Raw genomic sequence first — 19,767 nt, 5'->3', positions numbered from 1 at the left:
TTAGATCTGGACAACTGAATGGTATTATCACAATATAACCGGACAAAGCCGGAGGGCAGCACTTGAGCAATTATTGTAAATTCAGAATGAAGTCTGGCCTGGTGCGCGCGATCTGTTTTATTGTGATTCAGCCCAGTGTTTTCCTGGCTGTGCATGTTTAGACGCTTGTACTGAGCATGGTAAGTACTGTAGAAAGCACACAACGTGGAATGCAACTTTGCCCTCCGACGGACCCAATCCCCATCCTCGGTCATCTTCATCAGAGCTCTCTTTTAGTGTTTCGCGAGAAATTCAATGTCATTAATGCTATTAATGCTGAAACAAAATCCTTAATCCTTGACGAACCGTTTTGATAGCCTCTACCTCATCCTCTCAGGCGCCCTCTCCGCCTCGGCCTCGGCCTCAGCGGGCTTGGCCTTGCCCCGGCCCGGAGCGGACTCGAACTTTGTCCTCCACTTGTCCTCCTGCTTGAACATGACGGTGCACTGGAGCGCCGACGGCGTGCCGTAGTCGGGATCGGCGCCGCCCTCGAGGAGGACCTGGTCACGAGGTCAGCGCGGAATTTTAGGCCGAAGCTCAGCCACGATGTCATCATCGCGATCGCATTAAAACAGTACCGAGTGGATTGAGACCGGATCTTGAATTTCTTACCTCTACGACATCATCCAGCCTCTTGAACACAGCACCGGCTATTGGGCTCTGGCGCTTGTCGTTCAGCCTGTTGGGGTCGGCCCCGTTCTGGATGAGGAACTTGACCACGTCCGCGTGGCCGTAGTATGCCGCCAGCATGAGCTAGTTACCCCTTGCCCTGTCAGCTTTCCGCTAAATGCACCCAACCAAAGCGCTGCTGACCGCCCTCGGGTGCGGGGCTGACTGCCTGACTCGGGAGTCGGTCACTCAAGGGGGGCGGCCCGTCAGCTGCGTCCACTCACCAGTGTGTCGCCCTTCTCGTTTGTGAGGTTCGCCGGCAGACCCGTTGCGATGGCCTCCTCGAGCACCTGCTTGTTTCCCTCGCGGGCCGCGTTGTACATCTGGGCCGCTAGCCGGATCGCCTCGAGGGATGGCGAGAAGGCCGTCGCCGACGTTAGATCTGTGCTCATCTTGGGGCACCGTTTGTTCTGCGTTGCAGGTCTTGGGACTCGAGTGGGATGGCCGGTATTGGCAATGCGGACAGGTTGTATGGACGTCAGTTATGGAGGGACTTGGGCTAATGACCCTGTTAAGCTGAGCTGCGACCCACTCAAGCAAGCAACTGAGGTGCAGGTAATTGAGCTCTTTAGCCCAAACCCTCAGTGCAGCTCCCACCTATTAATAAGCTGCCTCGGTGATTGGCGAACCCCCGGGCGAAGATTCCAGAAACGCAAGCTGCGCCGCTGGTGCCCGGTGTCCCGACCAGCTGGCGTCAGCTGGTCCTGAATGAATCCCGAGGTCTAGGACCCGGCCAACTTTTGATTGAGGCTATTCACAGGAGACAGGCCATATGATCAAATTGCTCAAGACTCCTTTACACGTTTCATTACCTGGCCAGTGTGAAAATTCTAGCGGTTAGCAACTAGGGAACAAACTGAAGCCAGCTTTTCTAAGGATGCAGTGCGCCTGCAGGCCAAAGAGAAGGTGTCTGGTCCTGCAACAAAAAGATAGGCTTCTAAGTTGTGCGTCTATCAAAACCCAAAAATATACAATACCAGGTATTCGCTGGCCGCCACCAACTCAACATCTAGCCATCAGTATTCGAGAAGAGACCTCCAGTCACCCCTGATGCTACAAGGGACATATCCCTTGTGTCGACGCGCCTGTAATGGTGGGAGCCCTAATGAACACGTCTTACGGAAAGTGAGGATATGCATGGCTGATAGAGGTCAGCTCGTCCGGCTCCAAATCCTCTCCTGTGCGAATGTGTGCTGGCTCAGACTTGAGCTGCCCTTTCTTTCTCGGGTAGAGAGGCTATATCATTAAAAGGGACAATTTCTCGGCCGATAGTCATTTTCGAGAAAAGCATTTGCGTGTACCGCGTGCAGGAGTATCTCACTCCAATGATTAGTCCTGCCGAAACGAACTGCAGCATTGCTCCACAACACTTACAACACTTTGAAGCATCTCCTGTCTCCAACTCCCATGTGATGTATAGACAGAGCCCCCCAAACACCAATACACTGCGTCTGCATAGCTCCCACCTACTTCTGTTTTCAAATTACTTCCCCACTTCCTCGCAGCTACGAGGTCAAAGGCTCTCATCGAAGCCCTGTCGAGAATGGGTCCAAACTGACGTCTGCAATCTTGATTCTCCAAGAGCGCTCCGAAGCCTAGCTCTGCGAGCACAACCCCAAGCATCTCCAGGAGCATTGGAACCTCTTCGCTGGGATCTACCTCGGACTGGTTTACGCACCCTGGTGGCGCTAGATGTAGTGTCATATATGGCCGATCAAGTCGGAATGTTCCTGGTTGAAAAGGGTCTTGAAAAAAGATTACATCGGATTTTGTCCAGGAAGAGGAGAGCCATGGGGACTCAATTAGCTGAAGGAACGACGACGAGAGAATGAAGGACAAAGCAACCCGCTGCTCCGGCCTCGGCAACTGTATGACTGTCCCGCGCAGTATCTGATCCAAGGTAATGAACTTTGGCGTGTTGGAGGGCACCTTCGTTCTTTGGTATAGATGGCAGAGGTATTCCCCCTCTGGTAGGTAGCCGCAAGAGTCGCCGCCCGGACCGTACGCAAATTGGCAGAGATTGGTAATGCGCCCCGGAGAAGTTTCTGGGATCAAGGTTGGCAATGACCTTAGCGTTTGCTGCCATGATGGTGATCTAGACGCTAGTAAGTGAGGGTATGTATAATTCAGGTTGTCCAAAACCGACTTTGAAGGTCCAGCCTTTTCACTCGTATTTGTCTTTCGAAGAGCGGATGCTCTAGGGACGGAGATACGGTGACCCGGCTCATGAATGGGTACGCTGTCTCGAGGACTGCTGAAACTATCCGGTTGTGTTGCTCTAGTAACGATTCGAAGTTCTTTCACGTCATATTGTGATCGCTTCACTTTCTCAAATAGCATATTGAAATCATGCTCCTTGCCAGTTGAATGCTTCAACAAGAGCTTTGTCGAGTGCTGCGCCTGGCAGTCGCAATCCCACACTCTGGAGAGAGCCTGGAACAAGTCCCTCGCTTGTAGCCATAACCGGCATGCGGCTGCGTGAGCAGAGGAATTCCTTGCAGAGAACCTGTGTTGGGTGAGCTGCTCGCCTTCCTCACTTATTGTGAGCAGCTTCGCGAGTCCCTCATTGCACGATTCCAACTCCAATAGGCTCGAGTTGCGAGCTTCTTCTCCCAGGCTGAATCTGATCTTGAAAATCCGCCATCGTAACCCTGCTTGTATGCGAGCTTGTATACGAGACTTTCCCGTGGACGGGGTCTTTTGTTCCTAAATCGCAACGTCAACCTTTTACTGTCCACATCCATAATGGTTTCGGGGATACCGATTAAAGCATACGCTGGCATCAATCCATTGACCTAGCTCGCCTATATCTAGAGCCAACTGCTCAGTAATCTTGGAGAGGCTCTTCTGGAACATTTCCATGAGACTTATATAAGGACTATAGGAGTCCCCAAGGCGTTTCTCCAGCTGATCGGCGATCGTCCCTTCTTTCCAACAGTCTCCAGTGGGATTCTCCATCAGCTGCTTGATGACTTGTTCATCCATACTTTCCATGGGAAGCAGTAGCTTCTTCAGATGGTGACCATACTGGAGGTTCTGGACTGCGAGTTTGGTTTTGCAATGATTATGATGTTCGCCAATGTGACGCCATAGGTCCACGCATTGCGCCACCTGCCGATATTTGGCCAGCAATTCCAGAGCGATGGGGAAGGCGCCCAAAACAATACCTGCAATCTCAAAGCCTGACATGATATGCTCTAGTGGGCATATGTGTCGTCTGAAACGCTGCGTTGCATGAAGATCAAAGGACAGGTAAAGAGGGATTTCCTTTCTGCGGGGTTTGAAAAGAAGTCGACAGCCTCAAAATGAAGTAGGGTGAGCACTAACCGAATGCAGAATTTAGGTGATACAGAAAAGAACGCAGTCGTCATGTTTGTACGACCACACATACGTCGACCGGTGAGTCGGTGACTGCTGACTGCGGCTGGGAATGTACAGGGTCCCCATCGCCTCAACCCCGCCTCCTCTGCTGGTCTTCATCCACGGAATTAGCAACCTTTCGATTCGATGGTGGTTCATGAATTCCGAAGATTTCAGATTCATCAGCCATCGCTTGTAAGGACTTCTACAATGTCAACAGCACACGAAACGCCTGATATCAGGGACCGTTGCCGGGACATCAAAGACAGGCTGCGCGATTTGGAGCGCCAGTTGCCGAACGAAGAAGGATCTTGGGGAAACTCGACTATTCACGATCTTTTGGATAGATTTACTCTTTGGACCGGAGACTTGGGTGCGATGCGATCGCCGCGCAGCCAGTTCTCTCTTGAGATGAGATTGTCCGAAAGTCCAGAGCTCCGTCTTTTGATCCAAGAGCAATTGGGCGACTTCAGAGCAGCAGTTCTGGACTGTATGTATAAAAAGGCCTTCGTACGGGTATTCAGGTCACACTAATCAGGATGCAGTATCAGAAGCATTCCTGGAATTTGGAGATGAAGGTAGCGCCGAGGGCGAGTCCATCGCCGAGGATGGGCTGGATTCTTTGAAATTGGACGACATCAAGCTCTCCTTGGCCACAGTATTACAATGCCTTCGAGGTCTGTTTGACATTGGTATCGCGGTAAGGAAGCTAACCACACGCGACCGATTCCAGCGAGCGCTTTTACGGTCGCGAGACACTGTCTACGCAGGCGCGGACAGAGACCACGTGGAACAAAAGTACCCAAAGCTCAATACTGAGTCCGCATCATGGCTTGCGTCTCGGCTGGTAACAGCAAATGTGAAAAGGAGAAAAGTTATGATATACAATGGATATCACAAAAGCATGCTCGGGGCTGAAGACGATGTTTACGAGGATGAACCGGATTCCACAGCGCTGTCCAGCAAAGCATCTACTTTTGCCCCACCTAAACCACTTGCAGACATCAGCGCGTTGGCGGCTGAGGAGGACTGTGATACCATCTCCTTGGGAACGGCATCAACCTCATTCAGTTCCAACGACAGTCTCCGTATGCCGACACTTGCTGCCCTGAGCCCAGACAAAGAGCCGTTCGAATGTCCAGTATGCTGTATGGTGCAGCGATTTGAAAGGGAAAAGGCATGGAAGTATGGTTTTATGGTTTTTCTCATACCGCGAGTCGTCCATGAAAGCCTCGAAATGGACAAATATCGATCGGGAAAGATCGCTGACGTCGGGACAGGATCCACGTGTACCGAGATCTGAAAGCATACGTGTGCACCTTCGCCGATCAAGGCTGCGATTCAGCCATGTTTGTTGACCGCAATACCTGGTTCGATCATGAACTGACAGTTCACCGTTCCATCTTCCGGTGCAGGCAGTGTAATCTCGACTTCAGGTCGGAGGATGATTTATCTGGCCACTTGACATCCAAACATCCAACTTGGTCCAGTGAGCAGCGATCAGCTCTCTTACAATATGGACGCATAACTCCGTCTCAGCTGGCAGCCAGTGAATGTCCTTTCTGTGACTGGGACAGCTACCTTCGCGATAGGAGACGTCCCGAAGGGCATCATCGAGCAGCGACCACCGACCCCAGGAATTTGTTTGTTTCCCTAGCGAGATTTAAAAGGCATGTTGCAGACCACCAGGAAAAGTTCGCCATTTTCTCCGTTGCGAAGTGGATTACTACCGAGGAAGGTGATGCCGAAGATAACCAATCAGACTCTTCAGCGCGGGTTTCAAACACGTCTTCTGCGGGCTCTATGGGCTTCGAAGGAGTAGGTATTGCTGATAGCCCCTCGAGAGAAATGCCACAGGAGAACATGCCTGCGCAACCGACATTGTCAACTGTTGCCAATGAATCAGATAGTCACGCGACTGAGGTTGGGACAAGCACGGCAGACGAATACGTGAGAATCCATCGCGCGGCCGCAGGGGACCCAGAAACGATCTTGAACATTATCCACCAAGAGAACCTCGAAGACAGGCTTGCCTACTTCGTGCAACTCACCCAATCTCAGATGAATCGGAGGCAACCGGGAGAGGAATCCTGGAATCAGACGGGAGAGTGGGGTCAAGAATTTGACGAGCCAAAAGATCCTCAAGATCTCGCACACCAGCTGGCGACAGAGACGACCGGGCAGCCGCATGATGATCAGGCCTCCGAGCACCCAGACTCCAATCCCGAAATACCCAGCAATTTAGATCTCGGCTTAGGACAGAGAGGAAGACATTGCCGATCTCAAGGGTGCCAGAGACGCACCGTATATGCCATGGAAGGTTACATCAAAGTTATGTCGCTTTACTGTCAAGAGCATACTTGTCAGGGTCCTCGCGATGCCTTGCAGGGGTTTTGCGCCAAAGAAAGGGATCCCAGGAACAAATGCTGCCTACATCATGGCAAATGCAAAGTTCTTGGTTGTAATCATCAAGCACCACGAGAGGTTTCCCGCGACGAACTTCCATTCATCTGTCCTGATCGTAAGTGATATTTCAAATTATCTCGTGGTGATTGATAATAGCGAATACTAATATGACTTTCGACCATATTTAAAGACCGTATCTTGCAACGAGGAGAACTGTAATAGATAGGGTGTAAAAGCAGTTATGAGAAGGTACTTTAATTCTATCAATAAGGTTACTTTTAGGTACTATATTCTTTAGTGATCCAACTATTATATGCACCTAGAGTTATATTACCACTGTTATTCTGGCATGAGTGTGACCCGGACACACGATGACCACCCAGGCTACCTGCCCATAGCTTGAATCTCACGAAGCATGGCTCCACAACTGCCGGTCCAGATGGCGCACATGCGGGGAAGCGATGAATGACAGCAACATAAGGTTCGTATAATCGTATATGTCATTAGTTTATATACTGCCAACCATCAACGCCGGCGGGAAAGTGGCGTACTGCATCCTTAACCCCCCCCCCCCCGGACCGTTGAGGGTCCAACCGAGCAAAGGAACGTCAGTAGATCAGCTGGTCATCATAAGCCCTGACGCCCTCGAGGTACTCGAGGACCTGGTCGTAGTCCTTGCAGACGTGTGTGGCGTCCCAGCCGTCGCTGCCCGAGTTGTCGTCGGGGAAGGTGGTTGCGTGGCCCTCGAGGGCGGTGTCGGCGGCGCAGGTGATGGCCTGGCGCATGTAGGCGATGCAGTGGATCATGTGCCAGTGGTGGTCGTCCGGGATGGGGTGGCCCGACGACAGGCCCGAGTAGGTCTGGGCCATGGCGAACAGGCAGTGGATCTGGTGGGTGACGGAGGTGGTGAAGACGGTCATGCCCTCGTACCAGTCGATGGGCTTGGGGAGGTCGTGGTACTTGTGCGTGTCGTTGACCCATTGGAAGCCCATGCCCTCTGCGCGGTGGTGTTAGTGCCTGGTTTTATGTTGCATCCGATTGGATGACGTTGATAGGGGAAGAAGAGAACATCGGGCTCCGAAGGCGCTGAGGCAGAAGACAGGACGACATACTTGGCATCAGGTTGTTCCACTTGTCCAAAGTCTCGTTGGTGAAGAACTCGGACGTGTTCATGGGCGCGTAGGACGTGTCGTACTCGAACCTGGCGAGCTTCTGCGGGAACCGTGGGCCGACGCCCGTCATGTCGCCGAGAAGCTGCCACTGGTCCTGCATGGGCTCCTTCATCTCGTTGCGCACCAGCAGGGCGACGATGATGAGCAGCAGCGTGGTGTCCAGCATCCACCGTGACGACCTCAGGATGCTATAGAGCTGTGACCGTTTTGACTTCCTCTCGCGCTCGTGCTGGTGTGCGTGCCATGACTTCTCGTCGCCGATCAGTGACTCGACCTCTGTGCTGGACCTGGAGTCGTCGTGGTCGTGCTCATGCCCCCCTCCGAGCTGCACATTCTCGTACTTGTGTGATGCCATGGTGGTGATTGGCAGGGTGTGAATGAGCGTCGCTAGGCAAGTCCAGTTGCCTATTCACCGTCCAGCGAGTGCTTTTCAAGAGGGAGGGAGAGAAGTAGAGAGGACGAGGCGAGTACCGTCGAGGTTGCCGTGTCAGTCAATTGTCGTGAGGAAAGGAAAGGGATGAAAGAGGGAAGTCGCTGTTTATTGGCGCCATTTCGAAAACAAACGAGAGCGAGACGCAGGCACAAAATGGGGCACAGCGGCAAATCATTAGCAGGGCAGAAACGCAAGTCCAGGAAGGGGTGCCTTCTGAGACGAGGTTTGGATGAGGCTCAAACAGCATCTGTCACACCAAGGGGGGCTCCTCACTGCCCTGGGGCGTCCCAAAGCGGTATGGGCCCCAGAGACTCAGGCGAGCCGGCCGTCTCGAGGCCTTGTCTTGGGGATGATGCTACGTGTCGGCCCCAGCAGCACATCAGGCCAAGAGGATCGTGACAGGTCGATCATATCGTGTGGCCATGAGCTTGTGTTGTCAGATCCCGGTGGAACTCGCACAGCGATTACCACAGCAGATTGCAACTTGATTGACGAGGAGCGAAAGCTAGGAAAAGGTGGAGGTGGAGGTGCACCAGGGTAGGGTGGGTCCGCACAGGGTTCAGGTTCCAGCCCAGCGCTTGCAATGTGGGGCTGCCCCTTGGTCGGTACGTACCGAGACCAGCTGGCGGCCCGGGGCCTGACGCCTGACAAAGGTCCCCACCAGCTGGCAGTCACGACCGTCCCTCCTGTGCCTGTTGCTCCTACCGTCTTTCTGCATTACTGGGCATCACTTTCTCAACAATTATTTCCAAGGCTACTCGGACATACTAGCCCCGGGGACACACGGTTTGCTCGAGCTTGAATAAAGGAACAGCCAATTGCACACAAATCAGCGCGTCTCTCGTTATCAAGAACCGCGAGCCATTTTATCACGAGACTGCATGTGGTCTGCTCGAACTTGGTTGCTAAAGTCACCATCGAGACTTGGACCTGATGTCAGGCAGCTTTCCTCGATCATAGCGAGCCCGTGCAAGGCGCTCGGGCTCATCCGCATCCCGACGCCGTGGCCCGTCAACGCCATCATGCCCAGGATGGTGTTCGTGGTCCCCTCGTGGGTGGCCCATGCCAGCACGGTGATGCCGACGGCCGAGGTAGTGGAGCCTAGGAAGAGTGGTGGGAATGTCTCCCTTGGCCATGTGTTCGTTGCATGCTGCGCGATGTAGGCACCAACTGTATGATGTCTTGTCAGCCCCTGGGATATCACCAACAGTTTTTGAGATAGCGGAACAGTTTGGGGCAACTTACCAGCCAGTCCAGGGAGGTAGTACAGCAAGTATTTACCAGCCTCACTTGGTGTGGCCTTCAGGACGAGAGCAAAATAAAGACCCATAAAGTACATGACGGGAAACATTGCCATTCCCGACGCGAAGTTGATAAAGAAAATCAACGTAACGTTCTTTTGCTAAAGTAATTCCCAGGGTATCATAGCTGTCTGGAGCGGAACGATGCGAGACATCAAGTGTGGCGGAGACATGAGATATCCGTACACAAACCACATCGCGGTCAGCACAGCGCCAATAATGAGTGGCGCCAGCACCTGGGCCGAGTCCCAAGGGTACCTGTAGACGTGCCTCCAGCCCAGGTTAAGGCCAGTAACATCAAAGTCAGACCGCTCAGGAACAGGACCTGACCCCCAAAGTTGACCGTCGAGAACCTGACCAAAAACCGTCGGGACCTCGTCGACAATGCCAGCTCTGAGACTCCCGGGATCGGCTGTGGGCCGACGAGGTCTTTTCCAAGGATAATAACAATCAGCAGCATCCCCACAACAGCGGTTGGCAGGTTAATAGCAAAGCACCACCGCCAGTTGACCTGCGTAAGGTGTCCTCCAACAACAGGCCCAGAACGGGAGGAAGGAGGCGGCTGTTAGGTTGAAGACGGAGACTATCCAGTTCAGCTGCTGGACTTGGCCTGTGCCGGAAAATGAACTAGTTAGCTAATGTGTTCAATATCTACCCAATCCTTGCGGGGGTTGTACGTGTTGAGCGCCGGGTGGATAACGTACCGAAATCAGCTGCGATGAATGGAAGTGCGGAAGCGATGATGGTGGTGTCCGGTGATTGGAGCGCAAAGGGGAAGGCAAGACCGAAAAGGACTTTGTATTTGTGGTTGCGTCGTTTCCTGCTTTCAGCAGAAGTTTCTCCGCCGCCTTCCTTTCCTCCTTCGCTTTGGGGTGTTGCAGATCTGGTGCCCGCTCGCGCGCCAGGCATAGTCTCGCAGGTCGATGGTATAGTGTTGACACCAGAGGGATCGGTGACCGTCAGCCTCGGGTCGCGTCTGGCATCATCCACGAGCTCGTACGCCACTCCGGGCTCCTCTCCATCCTCGATGTTGATATGTCGGGGTTTGGCTCCCAGTGGGCCTCTGAGGAACTTGGTGGCATATTCGAGCAACAAGGAAACAAGAAGCATCGCTCTATCGAGATTCTAGATTGTAGGAGGATAGGATATGTAGTATACGGCCGGAATGGGCGATTGGGGGCTCCGTGGACAGTGAACTTCTGCAATCGGGGATCACTTGCTCTCCCAGTATCCTTGACCGCCCGAAGACTGTCTCGCATTTCATCCACTGCGAGCATCAGGCGGCGTGGATGGATCCGGACCTCGGCGCGCCGAGGCGTCAGGCCGTGCGCTTCACGAAGCTCAACAAGTCGTGCGACCAGTGCCGCCATCGGAAAGTCCGCTGCATCTGTATGTAAGGTATCGTCTCCCTGGGTATTTTGAGGCAAAGAATAGGCCGAGCACATTGCTTCATTCGCTGACCACATAGGAAAAGTGCCATCTAGCCCTACCGGGTCCCCGGATCCGCGTGTTTGCACCCACTGCCAAGTCAGTATTTGCCATATAACGCATTAGCGAGTAAATGCCTCACCTCCAATAACAGAAACGACAGGAGCCTTGCAGCTTCAGCATAACTCAACGGAGATTTCGTCCCACGGATACTGGTGAGCTCTGCGTCTATTTTCGTCTCCCGCGGGCGCGTGTGATCCTGTAGACATAGACCCGTGTTGACAGATTTCTTGCATACAGCATTGGCGGCTCCAACCTCATCTGGACTCGGTCCTGCGAGCGCTGAAAATCACGAACAACTGGCCCATGGACTATTAGTGGATCGTCTTTTAGAAGACCCGTCTAGTGAAGCGGTACTCTATGACGAGTTCTCGATCCTCAAGGTCTGTCAATGATTTCCTTGTTGCACTGATTCACACTGACCGAGTGACTGGCTCCAGGCACATGGGCGGCGTGGTAAGCAATGCACACGTTGCCTTCTGTGCATCCTGACAGGGTCTGCTAACACCAAGAATCAGCTACCAGTTCCGGGCTGGCATTTTTCTCGGAGCGTAAAGTCGAGCTTCTCACCCGGAAGATCGGGAACTCCAGACTGCGGGACCTTATCGTCGGCATCGACACCGCCTTACGATCAGGTTTGCTCACACAGACCGACACGGAGATCTCCCAATCTCTGCTACTATCTGGCCTACGTTCAGTTCAAGTCTCACCAGACGAGGCGGCTATTTACATCAATGGTATATTATAGATGAGACCTTGAACAATCGCAATCTGACTGATCTGCGGTAGAAAATTTCCACGGTACCCACCCCGTTTTCCCGTTCCTAGACAGGAAATCATTCGAACAGAAAGTACGGCATATCGGCCTAGCCTCGACATCAAATACGTCCCCCCAATTCTTGGCCCTCTACCACGCAGTTCTGTCCCTCGGCTGCCAATACCATGAAGGAGGCTCCTTGGAACCGGGCAAAGGCAAGGCATGCGATTTGTTCCTGGTGGCGATGAGCCATGTTAGCGACAACAAGCATCTTGGAGACTCTTTGGTCTCCCTCCAGGTTTGCACATGACCGCACTCTTCACTGACATGTCTTTGACCATCGCACGGACTGACGCGTGTTGCGCCCCTAGGCATTGACCGCGATGGTAAGTGTGAAACTCTCAACTTGGAGATCAGGACCCCCCTGATACTAAGCAAATGCAATATATCAAAACAGTCGATTTTCGCTTTGAACCCGTGCTGTCTTTTGGTTGACCGTACCATCCTTGCTGAGGCCATACAAATGGCACTTCGGCTGCGATACCACACATCTACCATTGACGAGAACCAAGAAGAATGCCGCCGGACATTCTGGGTCCTATACCACTTGGAGAAGCACGACAGTTTCCAAGCCAGGCGAGCTTTGGTGCGATTTTAATCCTTCTTCTCAGCGCCCTTGAGTGACGAACTGATATGACGTGGCAGATTATAAGTGATCATGATATTGGATGCCCGGTTCCACAGGTCACATCGTCTTCCACAGGCGAGTACAATTGGTTTCTATCGTCGATACGCTTGGCTCGAATTCTATCTGTTGCCTACGAGACTCTTTTCTCCGTGAGCGCATCCACATGCCCCGCCGCTTCGCAGTTGATGGCCCTTCATAATGTTCGGACGTCCCCAGAGAAGTGGCGGATGTTGGTCCCTGTCGAATTCCGACCTCCGGAACCACTAAATTCCACACGTCTGGTGGACCCAAGAACAAAGCACATTGCGTTGTCAACACAATACTACTACTACCATCTCGTGATAGCAGTAAAGCGCCTGAGCCTCCGACTCGGCAGTGATCAGGGGGTCCTTCCGCAAGAATGCCATACCAGGCTCATGCAAGCCGCCAAAACAGTCATCGAACTCACTCGCTTCATTGATGTCGAGCCGAATACACCAATATTGTAGGTAGCAGCAATATTGAATTTTTCTCGGAAAGTTTGCTCATACTCTGGTTTTACTGTACAGTATTCTTGGAATCATGCCGTTGTCCTCGCTCTTCATCCTCTTCGATTTCATCGTCCAAAACCCGCACCACACCGATACCCGGTCGAGGCTCACCCTCCTGGACATCGCTTCGGGCCATTTCAGCCAGCTGGAACTTGTCTCCGCCGGATCTCTACCAGGGAACCACCTCAGCGAATTCGCCCATATCGCGAGACGGTACGTGCAAGAACTGCCTGCGCCTGCGCCGTCAGCCGCCGGCTCATGCACTGAGCAGCCGACAACAACGCCCGGGGTCACACAGCCGGATGCTTCATTGGAAGTCGGCACTACCAGAGATACGGTGAGTCCAGCTCCGGGCGCCCACAGCTGAGCGAGGACGTTCAATGCCTCATAGCTTATCTTTCAGCAGGGTGCCCGTACCTACGAAGTGACCTCTAGCGGCGGCGGCATGGATGATCTGGGAAGTGGCACTGTCTTTGATGCCTCGATGTGTTTCGATGACTTTTAGGGGACTACTGACTTTTTGTCTGATGTGGATGTGAGGGCACTGCTCAGCTCGTCGTTTCTAAGTTGACCCGGGCTCTATCCCAGCAATACGAGATGTGGAAATCTATGGCAGGTAAATTAGAAGAAGCTCAGATCATACGGGCTTGAATACCCATTGACCCCTAGTCTTGACACAGAAAGTGGTGAACCTAAAGAAGTGTGTACATATGACATGGTACATTCACATCCTGCCACCTTAGGTCTTTAAACTTTCACTGTGCTAGTGACACTACCCCCTAGATCACCCAGTTGTTTGGACCGAACTACAGACTCTGATCAATGAAGTCTTACAAGTGACGGGAAACTTGCCCTTTGCCTTGTGTATTGCTTCCCTCGCAATACTTAAGACCATCTTCCCTCCCCTTCCACATCTGCCCCTCTCATTTCTCTTCCTTTTCTTTTTACTAAACCATCCACTCATCTCTTGCCACAACAGTCACGATGGCTTCGGACAGTGAGGAAGAGAACAACAGGCCTCAGACCCCTATCTATTATGTCGTCTGTCCCGATTGTGGTCGTCCGCCCTTTTTCTGTGCTGATTGTGGCAAAGAGATCGAATTTCGTATGAGGTTCATGGAGGTTATCGTGCTCCTACTTTGGAAGGTCTTCAGACTTCGAGAGGAAGCCAACTTGCGACAGGCCATGTCTTCGACGATGCTGGGCACGACGGAATCTCCAGAGCAGCCACAGCGATCCAACCAAGTCCAGCAGCAGTCGAACCTGCTCGATCAAGCCCAAGAGCCTCCGGTCGACACACAGGCCGGCAATCCACAGGGCCAACCTCAACTTCCCTTGTCCTTGGAGGTGTCCAACCCAACCCACCACCCTCCTGTCTCGCCACAGCCGGAAGCCTCCTCTGCCTCTGAAGAGTTAGCCATGACCCAGTACCGCTACGCCCGGCCGGATTGGCAACCGGAACGAATCTTCGCAGACCAGGATGGATCCTCCAGCCAAGTCGGTGCCGCAGACCCAGGCAATGACCCCAACACTCAGACAGGCGACGAGTCTGCCTCCATCCCACACGAGCAGGCTGATCCGTCATCCGTGCTGTCTGGCAGCATCGATGATGACTACGACAGCGAGTGGTACGCCACGGACGGCAGTGAGCCCGGAAGCCGGGAGCTCAGCGACGAAGACCTTGAAGCCATCAAGAAAGTCAAGGTTCGTGAGCACTTGACGTGGTGGTGGCTAGAGGATGATTGCTAGGAGGCAGCAAGTGGTGGACGGATTGAGTGCCAACTGGCTGTTGTCATTCCTACTGTTTGGATCGGGAATCTTCTCTGATACCAGATGATTGGGGCCAGCATGAGGAATCGGCAACACCTCTTATGGGAACGGCTGGAGAGCAAGGATCCGTCGGAGGCCTTGTGACAGACTCGTTTCGAGGTCATGAACTTTTTGGGCAGCAGGGGAGGCGTGTCTGGGTGGAAGTCCGGAGGTGCACAGGCTGGTCATCCGTAACTTTGAGCTTTACAGTACACCCTACGCCAATTCACTCGACTCTGTTTTTGGCAATGCCAGGGTGTCCAGAGATGCGTGCTGGCGCACATGAGCATGTTATGATAGCTGATTTCCTGTTAGTCTGGCAACGTTTGTGTAGTGATTGACTTTACATCGCCTTACTACACCTGAACTGAATTGTATGCTTGATTTTGTTACTAAGGTAAGAAGGATTGTCGTATGTGTTACCTCTGAAAATAATTATCCGAAATACCCAGTTGTCCACTCCATTGCCTCTTCCTGATGATGATCATTGTACATTGCCGTGCCTATTAAGCCACCACGGTCAGCTGTATCGGGAGTCAGCCAGCTTCGACTGTGTGACGTGCCTCAAAAGATCCAGGGGTTGATGGCTTTGTGTCAAATTTCAATACAGCAGATGGATTGCTGAAGAAACTGGCGCATTTGGCTGCAGATGTGACGAAGTGGACAAAATTCGTGCATGGACTGAGATGAGCCGGATGTTGTATGTGAACGGTATTAAAGACTTACAAGAAGCTGGGTCCGCTTCGCCAAAGTTAGTCTTCTATGGTCCTCTGCTATGCTTCAGGGAGAAGACTAACTTGACCTGGCTTCTTGGTTTTTTGGAAAGCCTGCGGTGCTTAACATTCAACTGCCAGCCGGGGAGTTCTGGCGAAGTGGACCCAGGATAAGCATCGTGAAGAACGATCCAAGTTGCGAGAATACACACTCAGTGGAGCGTTCTCTAAGTACAATAATTATGGTCCCCATAATAGGTAAAGTTTCCAGGGCTGCAATCCTGGGGATCTTATCAAAAAGAATTGAGCAATTCCCATGGCAGCAACGTGTTGCAATAATCAATGTAGAGAAGGCTCCTCATGGAGCACCACCTCGCAAGCAAGCTCGAGTCACTCTTCGCTACACAATACGCGTAATCAGGCGGCTGTGGCAGCCTATACCTGCATGCCAAGCAATAAACAATTGGCGGAGAGAGTTGAGAAAGATTGATGTCGACCCCAACCTCATGCTCCGCCACGACCGCTAAGAGCGCCGAATGGGAAAGACCAGGATAGAATATCTGTGGCGCCCGACTTTTGAAACATAAAACTCGGAGGCCCCATGCTGGAATCTAGCAAGAGATTGTTGTCACACTTCCCTACACAGAGCAAGCTGATGCCGCTGGGCGCACGCCATGACTTCGACACTCTTGCCCTCAAATAACAGCACCCCAGTGACCACAGCGCAACCAAATCCTTCAGCGTCTATTGCCACCCAAGAGAACCCCGCCCCTTCGAATCTGTCAGCAAGTCAACCTGCATTGATAAGGCGACTCTGGTCAAAGCGAGCTACTGCTGTTGGAAGGACAGTCACTGCATTGACCCTTGTTTGTGCTGTCCTTGGGTTGTGGGCAGCATTCTTCGGGACCCCTTTGACGGGCAAAGCAGACCTGCTCTCACAAAAGACTGCTAATTTGACGTTCTACGAGTTCTGTGAATCAGTGAGTCCCAGACTTCATCCGACTTGTCGAGAAGTTGAGCCCTCAAGACACGAGCTGATGCTCAGAAGGAAGGTTGGGATAGTCCAGGCTGCAACGAGACCAAGAACTACCCCCCTGGGCCGCCGCCCTCTCCAGATGCACCGGCGCCCCCGAGGTAAAATCCGGAAACAGAGGCTCCTAGGAAACACCATCGGACCACCCCGAACTTCATTCCATTCGCCTGCTCCAATCATCCTTGCTTCTCATCACAACTTTGACTTCATGACAGCTCGGAAAGCCCTGCTCGGATGTGCTGCCGAGAACTGACTCCGGCATCGTCTAACTCGTCAGACCTTCTCGACCCAGCAGTCCCATCACGTGGTTCCTCATGCCCGGAACAAGTCCTTCATCGGACGGGAAGAAATTTTGGGTGAAATTCTTGAAAAGATAGGATAAAGTGCAGACCAAAACGGCTACCACCGGATGGCCATCACGGGCCTCGGTGGAGTTGGCAAGACTCGGATCGCCCTAGAAGCTGCCTACCGAGTTCGTGTGCTTACCCCAATGGGTCTCCTTAGTCAATAATACCACCATTGAGAATGCCTTCCGTAAGATCGGGCGCTGCCTTTGACTTCCTGTGATTTGAGTTCCCGTGATTGAGCATGACGAGACCGATGTTAAGGCTCTGGTTAAGGAAGCCCTAAGCCGGGATAGCGCAGGCGAATTTGAATGGCTCTTGATTCTCGACAATGCCGATGAACTTGAGATTCTTGTGGATGGTCTAGCTCTTTTTGATTATCTCGCATCCATCCAGAACTGAACCTGTCAGTGTACCGGTGACGCATATGCTGACAGCATGTCAGGGAGCCCTGAGTCCGTAGTCTCCATTCGTGTCTATCTATACATGAAATACAATTTGCTGACCTTCTTTCATCAGTTCTAACGAGTGCGACTCCTAGTGCCGAGATTTAATCTACAAGCGTCTGATTATTTACCTCGGATGGAATGCGACTTGGGGCAAACGAGCTAAGAAAAAACGAGTCCCACCTAGTCACTAATGTGCCCGGATCAGACTGAAGCCCATCACCAGGTGTTAGTCACTATGTGCCCAGGCGCCAGTGACTTCGATTCGGCAACGTGGCTGATCCAGTCGCATACGGCATCTCACACAGGACGGCAAGACTTCATTGCCACGGTGACGCATAGCCAACTAAAGTATTTAAACCAAACCTCCCTTTTCCAAGAGGTTTTTGTCTCATTCCCCATCAACAATTACTTTTACATGAAGTACTTGAATACGAAACCTCACACCCTTCACAATTTTCAAAACAGAGAAAACAAAGTCACAACGAACATCATGGATCAAGTAAGGAGCGGCAATGGTAGAAGTGGCTACACTTGTGACAAGTGTGGGTACGATCGTAGGAACTGCTGTTGTAAGTAGTCAGCGTCAAGGATGTGGGCGATAAAGGTGAGGGTACACTTGGATAGCATGTAGACACTCGTTTGTAGAGAATACATGCACAATTTTGGAATTTGTCACTGCATCCTTCTGTGGTTTCAATTAACGGATGTATATTTTGAGTCAAGTATCTCGCAATTTTGATACACCGCGACCACACCCGAGTGTTTCGATTACAAGAATGTCTCGTCGGTTGTCCTGTCTATTTAGCACACACTGTCCGTAATTTTGTCATCCGCGGTACAATGAGATAGGAGAGTGTACGTTTGGCTGACGAAGAGAGCGCATTGTCACGGTACCCACTACAGCGGCCCACCACATAAACGCCGCAGCTTCGCCTGCGACTTGTAGACTTCCAGTTTTCCTCTCTTCGCGCAACAACAAGTTATTACTATGGCTTTCGAGCAGCGCCGTATTACGCATTGACTCAGGCAGTGACCTTAGGCTTCCACTTATATCAGACGGGGATGAAAGTAGTTGCAAAGTTCCATTGCCTATCGATAGATACAGAAGTGACAAACGTAATGGCCCCCACAATAATCTAGAACACCACTACGTTCCAACAATCTAGTGGCCGCCTCCATTACTACACCCGAGTCTGTAGGCAACATCAACTCCGATCAAGCAGCCCTCTTGAATCGATCTCCAGAATGCCAATCCTCGATGGCATCCCAGTAAAACGTCCGCTTCCCCACGGGCCTGGTCTTCTCCACCAGGACCTTGGCCTCGGCGTCGAAACAGTTATTTGAGACCACGCTATCGCAGAAGGGCCAGAGCGTCTTGTCGGTCATGCGGCAGAACACGCGCTCATGGTGGTTTGCATAGCTGGGCCCAACTGAGTGAGGGTTTTCGCAGAGCTCCTCGGTGCCGCTGACGCCGCGCGAGTTCTGATCGTTGACCAGGGTGCGTGCGTGCCTTTCTTGAAGTGATAGGGTGGGAGAGTCGCGACTAGGAGTGTCGGTAGCTCGAGGATTGATAGGCTTCTAGTTGTCGCGACATCCTTCCACCTCGTGGCCTTTCCAACGGTGTAAGAATCTGCATCGAAGCCCGCTTCCCGGTTCGACAAGTTTGTCCTTCTCATCATAATACCAGTCGGTCAGGCAGTCATCGGGAACGCTTTGTTTAAACTGATCCTCCCACACAAGCTCAGGGTTTTTATCAGAGATATTCGCTTGAGGATGCTGCAATATGTTGAACAAGAGTAAATTAGCAATGTCAAAACTGGATATTAGATCTTGCGGGACTCACCAGGATAGGAAGAGCGGGATTCCCACCTAGCACATTCCTATGCATAGGGTTCATCATCCAGTTTATCTTCCCCGGGTTTGTCACAAAGTCGTCCACGGTAAGGTTGTTGAAGTTGGGTCCATAGTTTCGAGGTACGAATGCAGGGGCGTGCCATTTCACTCCCATCGGCACATTGCAGTCAGCCACTCCAATCTCCCGCATTCCCTCAGGCAGGCGGTCCCCAGCATGGATTCCGGTTTCTGGAACGACGTGATGAGCCCACAAGATTCAGGATACCATAACTTGTCGTGAGGTTTTATCTTCCTGCCGAGCGACTCCACAGCTGCGCCAATGTATTCTTCTTCCAAGTCTTTCTTGTGCTTCAAGTCGCCGCGGTGGTCTAGCCAGAAACATTCTCGCTGCCTCGAATCACTGTCGTATATGTAACTGTAATATCACGACATATTGGATGCGCGGCCCCAGCTGCCATCACTATTCAGATATCTGTCAGCTCACTACACGCAAAGAGAAACCTTCCGCTGTGACTTTACTCTTGGAATCAAAAAGCGCTGCCAGTGTGCAGATTAGAGGACTTATATATATTCTAACATTTACGCCGAATATCCAACTGAAGTCATCAGGCCATTTGATATACACTCCAGCCACACAGATAGCGTCGAAATGCCGCTTGATCATGGTCACGTATGCCGCCTAGTTAATACGTAGATCTTCACGGCCCGGTGCCGGCCCCGAG

The 19,767-nt window shown here is 52.2% G+C and overlaps 8 protein-coding genes across 8 annotated transcripts; 3 read left to right on the top strand and 5 right to left on the bottom strand.

Annotated features, from left to right (window-relative positions):
* Positions 1 to 359: 359 nt before the first annotated feature.
* Positions 360 to 1,100, bottom strand: INS49_004255 (uncharacterized protein; the record flags this gene model as incomplete). The annotated part of the gene is made up of 3 exons (XM_043165045.1): positions 360 to 539; positions 652 to 792; positions 933 to 1,100. The coding sequence occupies 3 exons, from the start codon at positions 1,098 to 1,100 to the stop codon at positions 360 to 362; spliced, it is 489 nt and encodes a 162-aa protein (XP_043018695.1).
* Positions 1,101 to 4,278: 3,178 nt separating this feature from the next.
* INS49_004254 (uncharacterized protein) lies at positions 4,279 to 5,371 on the top strand (the record flags this gene model as incomplete). Its single annotated transcript, XM_043165044.1, has 2 exons — positions 4,279 to 4,558; positions 4,614 to 5,371. The coding sequence occupies 2 exons, from the start codon at positions 4,279 to 4,281 to the stop codon at positions 5,369 to 5,371; spliced, it is 1,038 nt and encodes a 345-aa protein (XP_043018694.1).
* A 1,711-nt stretch (positions 5,372 to 7,082) lies between these two features.
* Positions 7,083 to 8,001, bottom strand: INS49_004253 (uncharacterized protein; the record flags this gene model as incomplete). Its single annotated transcript, XM_043165043.1, has 2 exons — positions 7,083 to 7,471; positions 7,587 to 8,001. 2 exons carry the CDS (start codon positions 7,999 to 8,001, stop codon positions 7,083 to 7,085), a joined length of 804 nt encoding a protein of 267 aa, XP_043018693.1.
* A 925-nt stretch (positions 8,002 to 8,926) lies between these two features.
* INS49_004252 (uncharacterized protein) lies at positions 8,927 to 9,418 on the bottom strand (the record flags this gene model as incomplete). The annotated part of the gene is made up of 2 exons (XM_043165042.1): positions 8,927 to 9,249; positions 9,325 to 9,418. The coding sequence occupies 2 exons, from the start codon at positions 9,416 to 9,418 to the stop codon at positions 8,927 to 8,929; spliced, it is 417 nt and encodes a 138-aa protein (XP_043018692.1).
* A 444-nt stretch (positions 9,419 to 9,862) lies between these two features.
* INS49_004251 (uncharacterized protein) lies at positions 9,863 to 10,490 on the bottom strand (the record flags this gene model as incomplete). The annotated part of the gene is made up of 2 exons (XM_043165041.1): positions 9,863 to 9,990; positions 10,085 to 10,490. The coding sequence occupies 2 exons, from the start codon at positions 10,488 to 10,490 to the stop codon at positions 9,863 to 9,865; spliced, it is 534 nt and encodes a 177-aa protein (XP_043018691.1).
* A 179-nt stretch (positions 10,491 to 10,669) lies between these two features.
* On the top strand, positions 10,670 to 13,348 carry INS49_004250 (uncharacterized protein; the record flags this gene model as incomplete). Its single annotated transcript, XM_043165040.1, has 10 exons — positions 10,670 to 10,769; positions 11,109 to 11,251; positions 11,309 to 11,324; positions 11,387 to 11,605; positions 11,658 to 11,923; positions 11,997 to 12,011; positions 12,083 to 12,271; positions 12,331 to 12,797; positions 12,862 to 13,180; positions 13,250 to 13,348. The coding sequence occupies 10 exons, from the start codon at positions 10,670 to 10,672 to the stop codon at positions 13,346 to 13,348; spliced, it is 1,833 nt and encodes a 610-aa protein (XP_043018690.1).
* A 479-nt stretch (positions 13,349 to 13,827) lies between these two features.
* On the top strand, positions 13,828 to 14,592 carry INS49_004249 (uncharacterized protein; the record flags this gene model as incomplete). The annotated part of the gene is made up of 1 exon (XM_043165039.1): positions 13,828 to 14,592. The coding sequence occupies one exon, from the start codon at positions 13,828 to 13,830 to the stop codon at positions 14,590 to 14,592; it is 765 nt and encodes a 254-aa protein (XP_043018689.1).
* A 3,814-nt stretch (positions 14,593 to 18,406) lies between these two features.
* On the bottom strand, positions 18,407 to 19,199 carry INS49_004248 (uncharacterized protein; the record flags this gene model as incomplete). The annotated part of the gene is made up of 3 exons (XM_043165038.1): positions 18,407 to 18,734; positions 18,876 to 18,967; positions 19,035 to 19,199. 3 exons carry the CDS (start codon positions 19,197 to 19,199, stop codon positions 18,407 to 18,409), a joined length of 585 nt encoding a protein of 194 aa, XP_043018688.1.
* Between the last annotated feature and the right edge of the window lie 568 nt (positions 19,200 to 19,767).

Source organism: Diaporthe citri (genome assembly GCF_014595645.1).
Source record: "Diaporthe citri strain NFHF-8-4 chromosome Unknown scaffold_11, whole genome shotgun sequence".
Taxonomy (NCBI): Eukaryota; Fungi; Ascomycota; class Sordariomycetes; order Diaporthales; family Diaporthaceae; genus Diaporthe; species Diaporthe citri.
Note: the sequence above shows the minus strand (reverse complement) of the source record. Positions and strands in the feature narration are given on the sequence as shown.